The sequence below is a fragment of the Homarus americanus genome, unplaced genomic scaffold, assembly GCF_018991925.1.
Source record: "Homarus americanus isolate GMGI-L3 unplaced genomic scaffold, GMGI_Hamer_2.0 scaffold23939, whole genome shotgun sequence".
Classification (NCBI taxonomy): Eukaryota; Metazoa; Arthropoda; class Malacostraca; order Decapoda; family Nephropidae; genus Homarus; species Homarus americanus.
Genome location: NW_024755797.1, coordinates 572,882 through 585,554, shown reverse-complemented (window position 1 = coordinate 585,554; position 12,673 = coordinate 572,882). Strand labels below are relative to the sequence as shown.

The window sequence follows — 12,673 nt, the reverse complement described above, 5'->3', positions numbered from 1 at the left end:
GAGAGAGAGAGAGAGAGAGAGAGAGAGACCCCATATGTGTCTGGGTAGAGCCATTGGAGGGGTCAGAGAACCTGGCGGCGTTAAGGTCCTCGTTCAAGCCGACTTCAGTACCGTCGAGAGGCTGCTTCAAAATCTGCCCCGGGGTATTAAAGCGGTGTTTGTGGATGCAGGAGGCAGTTTGGCGAATAGTTAGGTGGGTAGTGGGGAAGGGGTTAGGTTTGGCATGATGGTGTACGACGGAATGAAGTCTTTTGCGGTCTACGAGTTGGGGAAGAGGTGGGGGGAAAGCGTGGAATGACCTGGGCTGGGATGATGGGAGAGGTGTGTGTGTGTGTGTGTGTTCCCTCGGTGTCGCCATCATCGTCGTTGTGGTTCTCGTCGATTTCGTCATTATCGTTTTGTCATCGTCATCAACTCTGGATTTTCATTGTCAGAATCACGTGGGAGGGTTGTGTTGATGGACGGGAGGGGCTGTGTTGATGGACGGGAGGGACTGTGTTGACGGAGTTGACGTGTGGGAGGACTGTGTTGACGGAGGACGTGGACGTGGGAGGGGCTGTGTTGACGGAGGACGGGAGGGCTGTGTTGACGGAGGACGTGGGAGGGCTAAACGGAGGAGGACGTGGGGGGGGGAGGGAGTTGGTTGACGGAGGACGTGGGAGGGGCTGTTTTGACGGGGGACGTGGGGGGCTGTGTTGACGGAGGACGTGGGGGCTGTGTTGACGGAGGACGTGGGGGGACTTGGTTGACGGAGGACGTGGGAGGGGCTGTGATGACGGAGGACGTGACGGGGGACGTGGGAGGACTGTGTTGACGGAGGACGTGGGGAGGGACTGTGTTGACGGAGGGACGTGGGAGGACTGTGTTGACGGAGGACGTGGGAGGGACTGTGTTGACGGAGGACGGGAGGACTGTGTTTGACGTGGGAGGGACTGTGTTGACGGAGGACGTGGGAGGGCTAAAGGACGTGGGAGGGACGACGGAGGGGCTAGGGACTGTGTTGACGGAGAGGACGTGGGGCTTCTATGTTGACGGAGGACGTGGGGGGCTGTGTTGACGGAGGACGTGGAGGGGCTGTGTTGACGGGACGTGGGAGGGACTGTGTTGACGGAGGATGGGAGGGACTGTGTTGACGGAGGACGTGGGAGGGACTGTGTTGACGGAGGGACGTGGGAGGAGGGACTGTGTTGACGGAGGACGTGGGAGGGGCTGTGTTGACGGAGGGACGTGGGAGGGCTGTGTTGGAGGACGTGGGAGGGCTGTTTTGACGGGGCGTGGGAGGACTGTGTTGACGGAGGAGGACATTGGGAGGGACTGTGTTGACGGAGGAGGACATGGGAGGGACTTGGTTGACGGAGGACGTGGGGAGGGGCTGTGTTGACGGAGGACTGTGTTGACTGAGGAGGACTTGGGGGCTGTGTTGACGGAGGACGTGGGAGGGACTGTGTTGGCCAGGAGGACGTGGAGGACTGTGTTGTGGAGGACTGGTTGACGGAGGACGTGGGAGGGACTGTGTTGACGGAGGACATTAAGGAGGGACTGTGTTGACGGAGGACGTGGGGAGGGACTGTGTTGACGTGGGAGGGACTGTGTGACGGAGGACGTGGGAGGGACTGTGTTGACGGAGGACGTGGGAGGAGGACTGTGTTGACGGAGGACGTGGGAGGGCTGTGTTGACGGAGGGACGAGGACGTGGAGGGGACTGTGTGTGACGGAGGGACGGTGGACGACATGGGAGGGACTGTGTTGACGGAGGACGTGGGAGGGACTGTGAGGACGTGACTGTGTTGACGGAGGAGTTGACGGAGGGACGTGGGAGGACTGTGAGGAGGAGGACGTGGGAGGGGAGCTGTGTTGACAGAGGACGTGGGAGGACGTGGGAGGGGCTGTGTTGACGGAGGGAAGGGGCTGTTTTGACGGAGGACGTGGTGTTGACGGGGCTGCTGTTGACGGAGGGACTGTGTTGACGGAGGACGTGGGAGGGACTAAAGGACGGAGGACGTGACGGAGGGACGTGGGAGGGACTGTGTTGACGGAGGACGTGGGAGGGACTGGTCGTGGGAGGGACTGTGTTGACGGAGGACGTGGGAGGGAGGACGGAGGAGGACGTGGGACTGTGGTGACGGAGGACGTGGGAGGGACTGTGTTGACGGAGGACGTGGGAGGGACTGGTGGGAGGACGTGGGAGGGTTTGTGTTGACGGAGGAGGACGGACGGAGGACGTGGGAGGGACTGTGTTGACGGAGGACGTGGGAGGGACTGTGTTGGGACGTGGGGGACTGTGTTGACGGAGGACGTAAAGGACGTGGGAGGACTGTGTTGACGGAGGACATGGGAGGGACTGTGGTGACGGAGGACATTAGGAGGGGCTGGTGACGGAGGACGCGATGGGAGGGACTGTGTTGACGTGGGGAGGACGTGGGACGTGGGAGGACTGTGTTGACGGAGGACGTGTTCGACCGGGGACGGAGGACGTGGGGACGTGGGGGGACTGTGTTGACGGAGGACGTGGGAGGGACTGTGACTGTGTTGACGGAGGACGTGACGGAGGAGGGGGACTGTGTTGACGGAGGACTGTGTTGACCGAGGTGGAGGGAGGGCGTGGGAGGGACTGTGTTGACCGAGGACGTGGGAGGACGTTGACGGAGAGGGACGTGGGAGGACTGTGTTGACGGAGGACGTGGGAGGAGGACTGTGTTGGCGGACAGTGGGGGGCTGTGTTGACGGAGGACGGGAGGGGACTGTGTTGACGGAGGACGTGGGAGGGACTGTGTTGACGGAGGACGGAGGACGTGGGACGGAGGGGGCTGTGTTGACCAAAGGACGGAGGACTGTGTTGACGGAGGACATGGGAGGGACTGTGTTGACGGAGGGACGTGGGAGGTGTGTTGACGGAGGACGTGGAGGCTGTGTTGACGGAGGACGTGGGAGGGACTGTGTTGACGGAGGACGTGGGGAGGACTGTGTTGACCGAGGACAGAGGGACTGTGTTGACGGAGGACGTGGGAGGACGAGGACATTAAGGAGGACTGTGTTGACGGAGGATGGGAGGATGGGAGGGGCCAAAGGACGGAGGAAGGGGGACTGTGGACGGAGGACGGGAGGCTGTGCTGACGGAGGACGTGGGGGACGGGAGGCCAAAAGGACGGGAGTGACGGAGGACTGTTTACGGAGGACGTGGAGGTGTTGACGGAGGACGGACGGGGAGGGCCAGGATGGAGGGACCAAGGACGGAGGACGTGGGAGGGCTGGTAAAGGATTTGAGGACGTGGGAGGACCAAAGGACGGAGGACGTGGGAGGACTGTGTTGACGGAGGACGTGAGGACTGGGGACTGTGTTGACGGAGGACGTGGGGGGCTGACGGAGGGGAGGGACTGTGTTGACGGAGGACGTGGGAGGGACTGTGTTGACGGAGGACATGTGTTGACGGAGGACGAGGGATGACGGAGGGTGGGAGTGGACTGTTGACGGAGGACGTGGGAGGGACTGTGTTGACGGAGGACGTGGAGGACTGTGTTGACGGAGGGACTGTGTTGACGGGAGGGGTGGGGAGGACTGTGGTTGACGGAGGGGAGGACTGTGGTGACGGAGATCGCAAAGCGACGGAGGACGTGGGGGACTGTAAAGGACGGAGGAATGGGAGGGACTGTGCTGACGGAGGACGTGGAGGGACTGTGCTGTGGGACGGAGACATGGAGGGACTGTGTTGACGGAGGACGTGGGGGGACTAAAGGACGGAGGATGAGATCGCAAGTTGACGGAGGACGGGAGGATGCGGACGGAGGACGTGGGGAGGACCAAAGGACGGGAGGGACTGTGTTAAAGCGACCGAGGACGGAGGGATTTAAAGGGGGGGGACTGTGTTGGAGGACTGAAGCGACCGAGGACGGGAGGGACTGTGTTGACGGAGGACGTGAGGGACTAAAGGACGGAGGAGGGACTGAGGACTGTGTTGACGGAGGACGTGGGAGGGCTAAAGGATGAGGAGGAGGGACTGTGTTGACGGGAGGAGGACGACTGTGGAAGGATGGGAGGGACTGTGAGGGACTGTGCTGGACGGAGGACGGTGGAGGACGTGACGGAGGACGAGGCCAAAGGACGGAGGACTGTGTTGACGGAGGACGGGAGGGACGACCGAGGACGGGAGGGACTGTGTTGACGGAGGACGTGGACGTGACCGAGGACGGGGGAGGGGCTGTGTGACGGAGGACGTGGGAGGGACTGTGTTGACGGAGGACGAGTTGACGGAGGACGTGGGGGGACCAAAGTTGGGGGGACTGTGTTGACGGAGGACGTGGGGGGTGTGTTGACGGAGGACTGTGTTGACGGAGGACGTGGGAGGGCGACGGAGGACTGTGTTGATGGAAGGACATTGTAAAGGACGGAGGACGTGGGAGGACTGTGTTGACGGAGGGACTGTGTTGTGAGTGGACTGACGGAGGACGTGGAGGGGATTAGGAGACGAGGATGGGGGACTGTTGACGGAGGAGGGGGGGGGACTGTGTTGACGGAGGACGTGTGTTGACGGAGGACGTGGGAGGGAAGGACGGGGACGGAGGACGTGGGGGACTGAAGCTGGACGGAGGACGTGGGGGGGACTGTGTTGACGGAGGACGTGGGAGGGGCTAAAGCTGACGGAGGACGTGAGGACCCGAGGAGACGGAGGACGGGGGGACTGTGTTGACGGAGACGGAGGTATCAAAGGACGGAGGACGGGAGGGGCTGTGTGGACGGAGGACGTGGGAGGCTGTGTTGTTGACCGAGGACGTGGGAGGGGCTGTGGTTGACGGAGGACGTGGGAGGGACTGTGTTGACCGAGGACGTGGGAGGGCTGTGTTGACGGAGGACGTGGAGGGGACTGTGTTGACCGGGAGGACGTGGGAGGGCTGTGTTGACGGAGGACGTGGGAGGGACTGTGTTGACCGAGGACGTGGGAGGGGCTGTGTTGGAGGCGATAATGTGAGAAGAAAGGAGAGAGAGAGAGAGAGTAGAGAGAGAGAGAGAGAGAGAGAGAGATGTGATGTGGTACTGCGGTTGGTAGTACAACAAGTGACTCAAGGGTGACGACGATATTCCCAAAGCATCCATACCCCTCCTCCCCACCCCCCCCACCATTTCCACCCCTCCTCATCCCCCTCATTCCCAACCTCCTCCTTTTTGCCTCTCCCCCTCCCTTCATTCCTACCCACTCCCCATTCTCTTCCCACTCTCTCATTCCTCCGTCATCCCTCTCCTCTCCTCCTCTCCTCCCCACTCCCTGATTCCCTACCCCTCCCCTTCCTCCCATCATTTCCCTTCCTCCCTCCTCCATCATTCCCCCTCTCCTCCCCCTCATACTTCCCCTCCCCACATACTCCCCTGATAAGCCCGGCACAGACGACTATAGGTCCAGCGGTAATGGAGTTCTGCTAAGAATTATGATCCATAAAACTGTTCCATCCAGTAGAGAAGTATTTTTCCTCCTAAGACGACCGAAGACGACGCACCGGGGACTTGTTGTTCATCTCTCCCAGTACAATGATGCATCTATCTCTCTATCTGGCTATTATTGCTGTACCGGTGTGATGATAGGTAAAAAAAAAAAAGTAGAGAAGCCAGTCATTGGTTGGGATAGTGGTGAAAATGGTGCCAGTGGATAGTATTCATGTAGGGATAGTGGGTATTTTTATCTTAATAGTGTGTGATGATTCCAATGGTATAATGTTGTAGCTATCTATCTAGCTGTTGTTGTTTCTGTGTGATGGTGGCTACAAAATATGGGGACACTGGAACTTAAGTCTCATTTGTGATAGGGGTGGTTAGACAGTACAATGGTGAAACTGGTGACATTGTGGACATTTTTTTTTTCGTCTTGTAGGAATGGTAACAATGTGGCAAAGTTGTATTTATCTGTTACATGGGTTTATTGTATTATATTGTATAGTGATGTAGTGGTGATGTTCCATTGGTTTCGTGTAATGATCGTATATTGGTACGTTGTCTGATTGTGTGTTTGATCTCTCTGAGTATTCCAGTTTAATGATGGTGCAAATGGAACAAGAGTACATGAGGGTGGGTTTCCGAGTGCTGGCGGGTGATTGTTCCATACGATGATGGTATAATTATGGTACAATCTGAATGGCAAAAAAAAAATACATTGGTATAAAATGATGTGATACAGAGATGATGGTACAAATATAACTACCAATTGGTACACAGGTAGTGAAGTAGTGGTGATAGAGAAGCGTATTCTGATTGGTTCTTGTGTTAAAGGTACAACTGGTACAATGGTGTCAGTACAGTGTATTGTGTCCCGGTATTTTCTGTTTGTGTGAAGGAAGCGTTGAATTTTTTGTTTGTTTATCTTGAGAACTAAGTATTTATTTTTATTTTTATTTATATTTTTTTTTTTTGCGAAATGTTGGAACTTTGATATCACTCTCCTTACGGCACCCACGCCCTCCACCACTCCCCTCTCTACCCACGCCCTCCACCACTCCCCTCCCTACCCACGCCTCCACCACTCCCTCTCTACCTACGCCCTCCACCACTCCCTCTCACCCACGCCCTCCACCCACTTTCCTCTACTCATGCCCTCCACCCACTCCCTCCCTACCCACGCCCTCCACCACTCCTCACCCCACGCCCTCCACCTCCCCTCTCTACCACGCCCTCCACCACTTTCCTCTCATGCCCCTCCACCCTCCCCTCTCTACCCACGCCTTCCACCTCCTCTCTACCCACGCCCTCCACCACTCCCTTTCCTCTACTCATGCCCCTCCATTCCCTCCTACCCCGCCTCAGCCATCCACTCCACATTCTCCATCAATCGTCTCCATTATTCTTCCCTCCACCTGCTTCTTTCTTTACCCCCTCCACCACTTCCGCCCTTATCCACTTTCCTTCACCTATGCTTCAAAAACATCACCCCCCTCCACCCACGCCTCAAAACACCACCCACGCCTCAAGCTTACCCCCCACCCCCCTTCCTTCAGCCCATGCCCGACCCCACTCCCCGCCCCCCACAATTGTACAGAGTGATAGGCAATCAGGCGGAAAAGGGCATATCCCCGGGTTTTGAGAGAAAGTGCACTTATGACTCATTTTTTCCGAAGGGAGAGGAAGAGGGAGGGAGGGAGAGAAAAAAGAAACCGGGAAAGGACATTTAGAAAGGGAGAAGTGGAGGAGGAGGAGGTGGAGTGGGAGGACAGACATACACTCATCATTTCTAGGCCGGTTTGGAGGGGGACAGAAATTCCCTTTTATGTCATTGAACGCGGCTGGCAGATAGTTCAAAATGTCTCGAGCCTCACCCTAGACATCTTTGGGTCAGTGTCCAGCGATCCTTGGTTATCTTTTCGTGTATCCTCCATAACCAGTTGTCTTCTGGGATATCATAATAGATCTGGATAGCAAAGGTGTAGTTACCCGGCTATGCATAATTCAGGTCATGCGAGCGACTGTAAAGTACTGGAGCTCATTCGAAGCTGAAGTCAGGGTTGCGGTGTAGGGAATCGTACACCGGCAGGCCTAGGGGGAGGATAGAACACAGCAGATTAGTAAAATGGGTGAAAATTCCCCGGGCGACGTATGAGACGAGAGAAATCGATACGAAAAGCGACTAAATATCCACCCACGCAACGCAAAACACCGAGGGGCTGGCGGAGGCGCGCATTCGAACGCAGGATTTTGGTGCTGTGTCGTGGAGCTTCGATCTTGTTTATAATATCTTCACCGCTTCAATATTTCTCACAGTTCTCATAATTCTCTTGTCTCCTTTCATGAATATTTTCGATAATTCTGTAATATTTTGAATTATTTTACACGAGGGATGAGATATAAGAGACATTTGTTTGTAGTTAATGAGGAGGCAAGAACAGTCATCAGACGCCAAGGAAAACGATCGCTCAGGCTGTGTGCATCCGACGATTTTGAGTGATTTCTCGCATTTCGGAATGTCCGCTTCTATTCCCTGCCATGTCTACTGTCCCTTGTGCCTACCAGCGGCTACCATCTTGTGTTTTATTTCTCTCTTGAGACCTTGTTTCTCCCTGAAATAATCATACAGCCAGGTGGTTAGAAATTGAGTGATGAAAGAAATGAAATTGTAAGGAGATATGTTGCCTCATAACCGGTGGTGGTAGTGTGCACAACGAGAGTCATTCGCTAGTGAATAAATTTCTCCTGAAGAGTTCTGGTAGATAAGTGCATATCGTATTATCTTCCTTCTCTCTGGGTTACCACGCTTTATTGCTTATCCTCTCATCTTCTTCTTCTTCTTCTTCTTCTTCTTCTTCTTCTTCTTCTTCTTCTTCTTCTTCTTCTTCTTCTTCTTCTTCTTCTTCTTCTTCTTCTTCTTCTTCTTCTTCTTCTTCTTCTTCTTCTTCTTCTTCTTCTTCTTCTTCTTCTTCTTCTTCTTCTTCTTCTTCTTCTTCTTCTTCTTCTTCTTCTTCTTCTTCTTCTTCTTCTTCTTCTTCTTCTTCTTCTTCTTCTTCTTCTTCTTCTTCTTCTTCTTCTTCTTCTTCTTCTTCTTCTTCTTCTTCTTCTTCTTCTTCTTCTTCTTCTTCTTCTTCTTCTTCTTCTTTCTTCTTCTTCTTCTTCTTCTTCTTCTTCTTCTTCTTCTTCTTCTTCTTCTTCTTCTTCTTCTTCTTCTTCTTCTTCTTCTTCTTCTTCTTCTTCTTCTTCTTCTTCTTCTTCTTCTTCTTCTTCTTCTTCTTCTTCTTCTTCTTCTTCTTCCTTCTTCTTCTTCTTCTTCTTCTTCTTCTTCTTCTTCTTCTTCTTCTTCTTCTTCCTTTTCTTCTTCTTCTTTATCTTCTTCTTCTTCTTCTTCTTCTTCTTCTTCTTCTTCTTCTTCTTCTTCTTCTTCTTCTTCTTCTTCTTCTTCTTCTTCTTCTTCTTCTTCTTCTGCTTCTTCTTCTTCTTCTCTTCTGCTTCTGCTTCTGCTTCTGCTTCTTTCTTTCTTTCTTCTTCTTCTTCTTCTTCTTCTTCTTCTTCTTCTAATATCGTCATCATCATTTTATATTTCTCTCTATCACTTCTTATTACCTATTATTATCTATCATCTTTTATCGTCACTTCTTTTTCTTTTGATATTATATATTTATCATCCCTTTTAAGACATAAGGCCGATACACAATCACACATTGCGGGAACCTGTGTGTGTGTGTGTGTCTCTTTCTCGAAAATCATCATCTTCAACCCGGCTTAAGAAATACCACAGACGATCCATTATAAAATAAAAATAAATAAAAAAAAGTAAAATAATAATAATAATAATAAAATTCTACCCCGATGCCTATGGCCCTAAAATGGTTTCCAATACTTGCCCGGGCAGCAGCAGTGTCTTATAAAACATCATTTTCTGAGCTAGAATGAACTTAACAGGTACAGCCTCTTCCATCTATGACGTGGTCGCGAATATTAACCCTTTACTGAAATCTCTGTAGCGGGGTAATTATATTTCTATCTCTTAATACACCTTTGAGTGTACCTGTGATTGTCCTTTTAACTGTATGTGTTTTTGTTTGTCTGTATCTGTGCTTGGCTATGGGCTAAGAAAAGGAAGCGAAATAGTAATCAGAAAACTTCAATTATTAACAGAACACAAGTCAATAAAACAAAAAGAAAGAGAGGATAAAGACTTGAAACAATAAAAACGTCCAAAAAATGCAGAGCGTGAAGGGAAAAAAGCCAGAGAGAGAGAGAGAGAGAGAGAGAGAGAGAGAGAGAGAGAGAGAGAGAGAGAGGACCGCAGCTCTCAAACGGTCTTAATCATTGTCTACAGTATATTCTTTTTTTTTATATTAAAAGGTTATTATTGGCTTTTACGGGGCCGAGCTGTTTTATTGGTTGTGGCTCCAAGTTGCGGTCTCCCTTGGTCAAATATTGACGGTGACCTCCGCCTTTTGATGGTCGAGTGTGAGGTTGGACATTAATGGCTGGGGACCTCCCTTTTATTTCAAGGTTTGGGGTGCTGGTATAGCCGCTTTTGTGACCGGGAGATGACTGTGTGTTTGTGTGCGGGGTTGTGTTTATACCTCTCTGTCTGTCTGTCTGTACATTAACACCTTCCTCTGAACAACGATATAATTTCAAACTTTAAAGGGTAATACTGCCTCTACGTGCAGTAGGTGCCCTAACAGCCAGGATCATTAAGAAAACCTATCACTGTAGTCTTGGTTTAAACCCTAGACAGTTTACTCCCACACCTACGTACAATTAGCACCCTGTCGGCCTCCTATCCACCCCACCCAAAGAGGCAGCACAGCGTACCTACCTACCTGCTAACACCATAACAATCAGCCCGTCTCACCTGTGGCCGCGACACTTGACCGCAACTCACACCACAGTACAAACAAAAAAAGATCAACTCAACACCGACCTCAATAAAATAAATGACAAAACCACTAAACCAGCGGCTGTCGTCGCCTCTTTAAAACCTCCCCAAAGGTTAAACCAGAACCTCTCACCTTTGCTTCGCCTTTTTTTGTATACACCCTCCCTCCCCTCCCGGCGGTACAAGCTGCGGCGGTGATTCGGTTTGTCTGTGGTTCGAATCGCGGGGTCTGTGGTTCGAGGCGGTAGGTCTGGATCGATGTCTGTGTTTTTTGGTTTAACCGATCTTGGAAACGCCTGGGGCCGCGGCAGCTTGCAGCGGCTGTGATTGGTTTTTGTGGGCAGGATATTTGAGGGAAAATATGGAGCTGAGGTTATGTCCAGTTTCCTCACCTCTCAGTAAAATGAAAATGATAATAAATTTGACTTTATCGAGATCTCTATCATACTTACGACATACTGAGAATAAAACACCTTTACTTGACCCCCCCCCCCTTAAGGTACAAATATAATCGAACTAAATGATGCAGAAAAATCAATTAACGTACGATAAATATATAGAACATCTCAAAATTAATATAAAAGTATTGTCAGTAATATTATTATAATTAGTATTTTTTGGTGTTTGATAATATGATGAAAATTAAGATTATTATTATTATTATTATTATTATTATTATTATTATTATTATTATTATTATTATTCAGCAATTTTGTTATTGGGAAGCGACCAATTAATTACCCAAGAAATTAGGAAAATCATTAAGCTGGCAATTAAGAAATTTAATAAATAATTAAAAAAATTAACAGGTAACTAAACAAATAAGTAAATAAAAAAGTGATTAAGAACATTAAATGAGAATAATGAAAATAGATTAAAAATAACTAGAAAAATAATTACAAAAACAATCAAAAAGTATAAAATTAAGAAAGTACAATTACTTACGGTCGGTCAGGCTTATGACTTTACCACCAGTTGCCACTTCACCTTTTATCTTGTGTTTTTATTTATTTATTTATTTATTTTTACCCAGTATTTTTCCTTGCTGCCTTAAATGATTAGTTATTAGGTTAGGTTAGGTTTGGTTAGGATAGGATAGGATAGGAAACTCAACATTATTTTTAATTACCATCATTACCTGATAACTACTTTCTCTCTCTCTCTCTCTCTCTCTCTCTCTCTCTCTCTCTCTCTCTCTCTCTCTCTCTCTCTCTCTCTCTCTCTCTCTCTCTCTCTCCCTACTTATTTCCCATCTGTTTCCTTTCCCTTTTCATACATCCTTCGGCTTTTTTTCCCCCATTTCTTATTCCTCTTTATCCACTACACTTACTACCCTCTCCCTCTCCTCTCTTCTTCTATGTTATTCTTCGTCAGCCACATCGTCTATTATTTACACTCATCTGTCACTTTGAGGCAAAAATGAAGACACTGTTTTGTAGTTTCTGATACAAAGTCATTATTAATTCCTGCCCTTTCCTGAGTTTCCTATTCACTTTGTCTTGTCTTCATCGACCCTTTTCTTTCGTCAACTTCCGCCCTTGTAAAATACTTTTCCTTGAGGATTTTTTTTTTTTTGAATTCTCATGAAAATCGTTTAGACATTTATTTATTCTTATGGTAATATTTACAGTAATAATAATAATAATAATAATAGGAATAATAATAATAATAATAATAATGATAATGATAATAATAATAATGGTCACTCAGTAGGGTGGTCACTCAACATGATGGTCACTCGTAAGAATGGTTGGATGCAATGAAAAGTATTCCCAGAGCCCATCATTCTGAGTAGTCATCTTTTCGAGTGACCAACATTCGGGGTGACCAAACCTCTGAGTGACCAACATTCTGAGTGCCCAAACCTCTGAGTGACCAAATTTCTGAGTGATCAACATTCTGAATGGCCAAACCTCTGACTGATGGGTCTAAAAGGGTGCGGTAGCTGAGTGGATACAGTGCTCACCTGTTGTCCTGAGGGTCGCTAGTTCGATTCCTCTTCTCCGACCCTACAGTCCATCCAGCTGTGAATGAGTACCTCTCTTTATGGATGGGGAAGCAAAAGGTAATCGAGTGCAAGGCCGGCTTAGTATGCAGTGTGCTATATCCGCATTGTCTCTTACTGGGCACCAAGGCTGATTTATAGAATATTATAATAATAATAATGATGATGATAATGAGGTGAGATAAGAAGATAAAGTGGTGGAAAGGCAATAAACTAAATTATATATCATTATTACTAGACTAAGATAAGTATGAGCCATAAACATTGTTAGAAAATAAAAACAAACGAACATTTTCTTCATTTTGAAATGTTTATCTCTCACTTGAAAAGAAGAAAATCACATCAAGTGCCT

General features: G+C 49.4%; 2 protein-coding genes across 2 annotated transcripts; both read right to left on the bottom strand.

Moving 5' to 3' along the window:
• Positions 1 to 1,023: 1,023 nt before the first annotated feature.
• Positions 1,024 to 4,374, bottom strand: LOC121856665 (extensin-like). Its single transcript, XM_042352331.1, has one exon. It carries the CDS (start codon positions 4,372 to 4,374, stop codon positions 1,024 to 1,026), a length of 3,351 nt encoding a protein of 1,116 aa, XP_042208265.1.
• A 4,131-nt stretch (positions 4,375 to 8,505) lies between these two features.
• On the bottom strand, positions 8,506 to 8,929 carry LOC121856678 (protein MNN4-like; the record flags this gene model as incomplete). The annotated part of the gene is given in 2 exon segments (XM_042352365.1): positions 8,506 to 8,692; positions 8,694 to 8,929. Coding segments are annotated over 2 exon segments (423 nt in total), but the record flags the coding sequence as incomplete, so codon positions are not given.
• Between the last annotated feature and the right edge of the window lie 3,744 nt (positions 8,930 to 12,673).